A 6,150-nucleotide genomic window follows, 5' to 3' on the forward strand; every position below is an offset into this window, starting at 1 on the left:
AATAGTTTTAATTATCAAATAAGAAGAACTTCCATTTTTGCAACTTCAATTACCTTTTCAATTACTTAAATCATTTTCATTTAAACAAATTAAGACTTTTCAGCATTTGTCCGCCAGTTTGATAGTAAAGAAAGTGGTCGATCAATCTCTCAAAGGCGTAGGGCGAGATATGCGTGCTAAAGATTTTTGAACTCATGGCATGCACTAAGTTTATTTTCAACAACGTTTGGGCCTTAGTTAGAGATGATACAGGTGAAACAAAGCTGAAAGGTTTCAGTAAATTTCCTGGTTACGCAAAAGATACGCGCGGATAGATGTGTGCGGAGTGATTTTTTCGGTCTCCAAAATCAGAGAGCTCATCGCCGAATGTGGTAGGAAAGTTCAGGGTCCTAACGTCGCAATGGATGCGGGTTTATTTTGTTTTCACATTTGAACACGAAAGATATTTTAGATTTTTCACAAGTATATCAGTGCAAGTTGCACAATGTACTTGTGAAAAATCAGTGAGACTTAAAAATTGTTAAAATTACAACCAACGTGTCAATGAGAAAAGCCCGTGCTGAATCATTCCACGATGGCAAGTTGAAGCCAATCAGCTGCTGGTAAATCTTAGCACGTGCGCACTCTCGCACGTGATAGCTATATAATCGCACCGCATTTTGAAAGTTTGCAAAACACTCAACGTGTAACAGGTACAGACACTACGTTTAACGGCTGAAGGATTTGTCCTCAATCAGATTTAACCAAGATGTCTGGACGCGGAAAAGCAGCTAAAGGAGGAAAAAGTACAAGCAAAACCAGATCTACCCGTGCAGGTTTACAGTTTCCTGTAGGAAGAATTCATCGCTTTCTTCGAAAAGGTTTGTTCAGTATTTATAAACGATAAATCCAATGAAATAATGTTATTTAGCACGAGGCCACTCGTTAGACAAGTTAAATGTACAGTATTAAGTTCGTTTCATTACAAGGTTTACGGGCAAAACACGGCGTAAAAGCAATCGATGTTTTATTAGTGTGTCAAAGTCGGTTACTAGTTCTGTAGTTTTGTGGCTTGCTGGCGAGAGTAGTGTGCTTGTTTGGTACAGTGTATGTGTGAAGATTTCCGAGAGACATTTTAAATGGTAGTTAATATTTCTGCCGATTTGTCGTAGGCAACTACGCTGAGCGCGTTGGAGCGGGAGCACCCGTGTATCTTGCCGCAGTTTTGGAATACCTCACAGCAGAAGTATTGGAACTCGCGGGAAATGCCGCCCGAGACAACAAAAAATCCCGTATCATCCCGCGCCACTTGCTCCTGGCTGTGCGAAACGATGAGGAACTCAACCAGCTTTTACAACACGTGACTTTCGCAGACAGTGGTGTGCTGCCCAACATCCAGGCCGTGTTACTTCCCAAGAAATCCGCATCGAAATCTGGCGGCTCAAAGGCGGCAAGCTCCAGCCAAAGCCAAGAGTATTAGGAGTTAGGAGCACGTAACTGATCCTGGTAACTTTGAGAAAAATTCCACTCGTAATTACCATTGATTTGTAGACGTTAAATTACTCTCGGCAAAATGTATTATATCGATTTAGTTGTAAGTAATATAGTTGTAATATAATTTTGCTTTATAGGAAAATACTGTCGCAGCGTAGACTTGTAGAATTGTTAATGAAGAGTGTATCAGAATAGACCAATTTCGATATATTAAAATTCAGCCTAACATAGCAGACCTCAGCACGAGGCTCTGGGGAAGAAATAAACCCCTCAAACTCTGTAGTTATTCACCAGAAACTCGCACTGAGGTCTATTGTTTTAGGCTGAGTTTTAATATATCGAAATTGGTCTATTCCTTTTCTTAAATTGTTGTATTATTATGTTTGATTATTTTACCGGATGAACAGTACAATTTTGGCAGAGCGACTCTCGGCTCTCAGGAGTTAAATTTTTCATAGCACATTGTTTCGTTCTGTAAATATTCCGCATTGATGTAAATAAAATTGACCTAATCAGACAACCACTGGCAATTCAATTTCTTTTGCTCTGAAATCGTGGATCTTAGTATTTCATTTCCCACTATCCCCTCACCATGTTTGATTCCTAAACACTACGTGCATTGCACTTTCATTGACACATTGTTCCAGTTTTTACCTGTGTTGCTAAAAATAATTTACAGAACTGACTTAATTCCAGACCTAGCGCATAAGAAATGAAATGACAAAGACGACCCTTGTGGTTCTACATTTAAACAACTTACGGTTCAGAGTTAAATAAAATTGCTCTAATCATTTAATAAAATAAAAATAAAACGTTGCAGAAGAAAGGATGCGAATCACAAATGGTTTAAAGGAGCTGCGACAATGGTATTTGTGAATACTCCTGACTCTACTGAGGTCTGCGCTGCGTACTAATTTCCTGGGTACGAGCTGTTGTCAGCGGACTGGCTAAGCGTTTATTTGTCGACCAGTTTGAGTGTGTCTCGCCATAGATACTAGAGATAAATTATTGCCGGTTATACAGCTACACAGAATAAACGACTATTGACAGAATACTTCAACATCTTCAAATATTACCCGTCGTCAGTTGAAATGGAGGTTATCAAACCAGAGTCTAATTTCACTAAATGTGTGGCTTTCAACTCTAAACTGTAGCTTCTCATATAGCAATGAACAATTTTTAATGAGCGTCATGCGGATAGCCCGGAAAATTCTTGTGGGCAAATTTGGTCGCTAAGACGTGCGGCTCGCCATGAAAAGCTGGTTTTCATCAGCGCATAAGCATAAGCCGACATATGCAGACGCAGTAAGATGTTGATAACTAGCACCTTTTTGTTTGAGAAATTTCCATTAAAAGGCTGTTTCTGCCTGTGTCGCCTTATGTTTATGCTTTTATATGCGCTAGTGAAAACCAGCCTTTTATACTAACAAAAAACTCTGAATCGGTCTAAAGAAGGAGGAGAAATATATGCATTAACTAAAAGAAAGTTCTTGGAGCTTTTTAGTTCCAAACGGAAGAAATCTTTGAAAAAGACACTCATAACAACTCTTATTGTGAATAATAAAGCCCTTTCCAAGATATCCAAGAAACGCATGCTGAAAAATATTTAGTAAGCCACTATTTTTCTTGATCTTTGAATTAATATTCATGATTCATTCATGACGACTTCAATATTTGCAACAAACTAAGGAATTATCCTTGTGGGCAAAACTACGGCCACCATCCGTGGATGCCTCAGATCTCGTCAAGTTTTACTGGAAGAAAGTTGTAGTGTTAAACAACCTTGGTGAGTGTAGTGAAAATGGTTTGCTGAAAAATTAAGATTGGAATTCAGTACAATTGTGTTTAGTAAGCTCAGGAAGCTCAACTTGCTATCGGTTGGTAAGGTCGTTCACCTGTTATTCTCTGTTAGTTTAACGTCAGTGCTGCGATAGCACGTACTCCAAAGTCTTTCATGTATGCCCTCCTATTTTACTCCAAAAACTCGTACGGCCGCAATTTAATATATTAGTGCTGAATGTTTCGTGTTTTCTTCGGATTGATTTGCCGAGGGTGAGATCATGTAGGGCATACTAGCTATACTTAGTCATTAGTCGTACTTTGACTCAAATTGTTTTTTCGAAAGTAGTTTGCGTTCGCGAATAAATCCTTCCAAGAGAGAATGAAGAGACGGAGAGGAAGGTTCCCAATATGTCAGTACCACTAAAGTTATTTTTAGAAGTGCTGAAAACGCGGAAAAGTCGGTTTCCTTTTACGTCCACATTCCTTGTATCTGGCAGTCCGTGTGGAAATACGTTTTGTCGATAGAAGCGTCCTTCAAAGTATAAAATACTGGAGCAAGAGTGGTATTTTTCAGCTGATTCAAAGCGCAAAATAATTTCATAACTTCTTTGAAATAAAATGAAAAATGCAGACTGCGGAATCGAAACGAAGTTCTCATCCCTCAGGGTGTGTGTGAAACAGTTTTCATCGAATGGCGTGGTACTTCATGTAAAACACGAAAGACTGTGTATGACCACATTTCCAAAACCCGAGAAGAGAGTTCAAAATACGACGCGCTGCAGAGTATTTTTGACGAACTTCGAGGTGATTGTAAATGTGGTCAAACACTGTCTCGAGTGTTTGACATATCTTCTCAAGCAAAACTAAAACCAAGGAGAAAACGTAGAAATAAAATCGTAAAAGTCTATGCTAATTAAGATCTTATATCCAAACACCGTCACGGTCATGATTTCCCTTGTTCAAACTTGATCAATTATTAATGAGTTTGAGAACTATATAGCTTGTCAGGGTTGTGAAGGAATTTTACTAGGCCTGAATGCAGATGAACTTCTTCATTTCCCGTGAGCGTGACTGCTTTCTCCTATATTTTCTTCACCAGTAAAAAGTATCCAAGGAGTTAAAATGATACTACGCACGCTCTCATTGGTCATTTGGTATGTTTAGATGAGAGTACATAAACATGGTTGTGTTTCTTTGTTTTAAGAAATATATGTCTCTTTCCGTGTTTACAGTGTCATCTAAACACTTGGCGGTTGGGAAAATTCCGTACGTAAACTAAGGAAAAAGTCCTTTATTGCTTAAATAACCTACTTTACTTTAGTTCACAGTAAATGTATGTAATTCTACTACACTTCAGTACTCTCTTTTAGCCCAATTCACATCACTCCTATTTTCACTCCACTTTGTTACTATTTAACATAAACAATTCAAATTTCGGATCCAGAGAAAAAACATGGTTTTGGTCACATCTTTTCAAATTTATGGCAACCAATCAGAGCACACATGCTGTTTTTCAACCAATCACGGACTGAACGAAAACCAATCGGACTGTTCGACTAAAATACGCAAAAAAACAACAAAACAAAAACCACGCCTGTTCTGCAGGCTATATTTATGTAACCGTATTGTTACGTACCAGGCGGCCTCAACTAAAAGCCCGGTGGTTTCTAGAGCTCACCTCGCCATACATTGAAATATTTATGAATAATTACTATATTAGGTAAAAAGGCAAATAAACAGAATGAATGAACAAGGCCACAGACCAAATACCTTTCAGTTCAATTGGAGGTATAAAACTATCACTGGCGTTCTAAACTAAGCGACCCCCGATCGAGGAAAGGAAAGAGTTTCGCTTTGTCACAGGCGTTATGTAAAGCTTGCAACTCGTGTATATTTCATTGTGCATTTGACCTTCCTTAATCTGAATTCCTTGTCAGAGGATTGACTTAGTCCGCGCGTTTATCGGTATGCGGTTATCGCTACGAAGTACTCTTAGGCGCGTTTCTAACACTTTTTGAAGGCATTTTAACTTTCGAATAGAGTACTCGCTATCGATCACCCTGTTTGTTTATCGAACAATGTAACGAAAACTTGTTGCGCATGTTCCCCGGGGGTACTCTGCAAATCACTGAAACCCTTACCCTATACTAGACCATGATCAGCTTGATTTTGCAACCCTATGCTAGACTAGGCACCAAAAACCCCTACCCTATCCCAGACTCGTTATTTTCCATGCAGAAACTACCATTGCCGTAGCCCAACATACATTAAATAAACCAATATCTTACAACTCACTGCCAAGTTTCAATTTCTATTATAGAACCCCAGATAAAGAACCCTGTTCTACACTAAATTATCTATACACTGGCCACTTTTCCGGTAAATTATACCTCATTCTAGACAAATTGTCGGATTTCTATACCCTATCCCAGACAGCCAGAAAACTAGCTGTTTAGTGCAGCCTAGTCAGGGATAATTGTGGCAAAACATTATCTAACAAGCTACAAAAACTACAAAACGAGTAATAACTTCATCGGACGCTGAAGTCGATTCCTTGTTTCACAACTCAACTGCAAAGACTTGCAATCTCAACGTCAAATTCAGAAAGCCGTAATGGTTGTTAAGTCTTTAAACGGTCTGGTTCCCGAATATCTCACTCCTAAATATGTAACGCGCAATGAATCAAATTATGTTCTGAGGGACTCGGTTAACAAACTTGTTGTTCCCTTTCCGAGAACTAACAACATGAAAAATAGTTTTAGTTACAGAGGCGCAACTCTTTGGAACAGCTTACCCTGTAACAGAGTTTGGTTCATTAAATCAATTTAAATGCTTTCTCTGTCATAATTTTTAAACACACGGCATTCATGGAAATCAGGTCAAAAAGTAGAATAT

General features: G+C 38.7%; 2 protein-coding genes across 2 annotated transcripts in view; one reads left to right on the forward strand and one right to left on the reverse strand.

Annotated features, from left to right (window-relative positions):
- Positions 1 to 664: 664 nt before the first annotated feature.
- On the forward strand, positions 665 to 1,993 carry LOC145490302 (histone H2A, embryonic-like). The gene is made up of 2 exons (XM_081469429.1): positions 665 to 860; positions 1,152 to 1,993. The coding sequence occupies exons 1-2, from the start codon at positions 749 to 751 to the stop codon at positions 1,457 to 1,459; spliced, it is 420 nt and encodes a 139-aa protein (XP_081325555.1). The 5' UTR covers positions 665 to 748; the 3' UTR covers positions 1,460 to 1,993.
- Positions 1,994 to 4,526: 2,533 nt separating this feature from the next.
- LOC145491439 (uncharacterized) overlaps positions 4,527 to 6,150 on the reverse strand; it is a 172,901-nt gene continuing 171,277 nt past the window's right edge. The window contains exon 12 of the mRNA XM_081470630.1: positions 4,527 to 6,150. This exon is cut by the window's right edge and continues 346 nt beyond it. The gene's annotated coding sequence lies outside the window, so the exon portion shown is untranslated.

The sequence above is a fragment of the Orbicella franksi genome, chromosome 6 (assembly GCF_964199315.1).
Source record: "Orbicella franksi chromosome 6, jaOrbFran1.1, whole genome shotgun sequence".
Taxonomy (NCBI): Eukaryota; Metazoa; Cnidaria; class Anthozoa; order Scleractinia; family Merulinidae; genus Orbicella; species Orbicella franksi.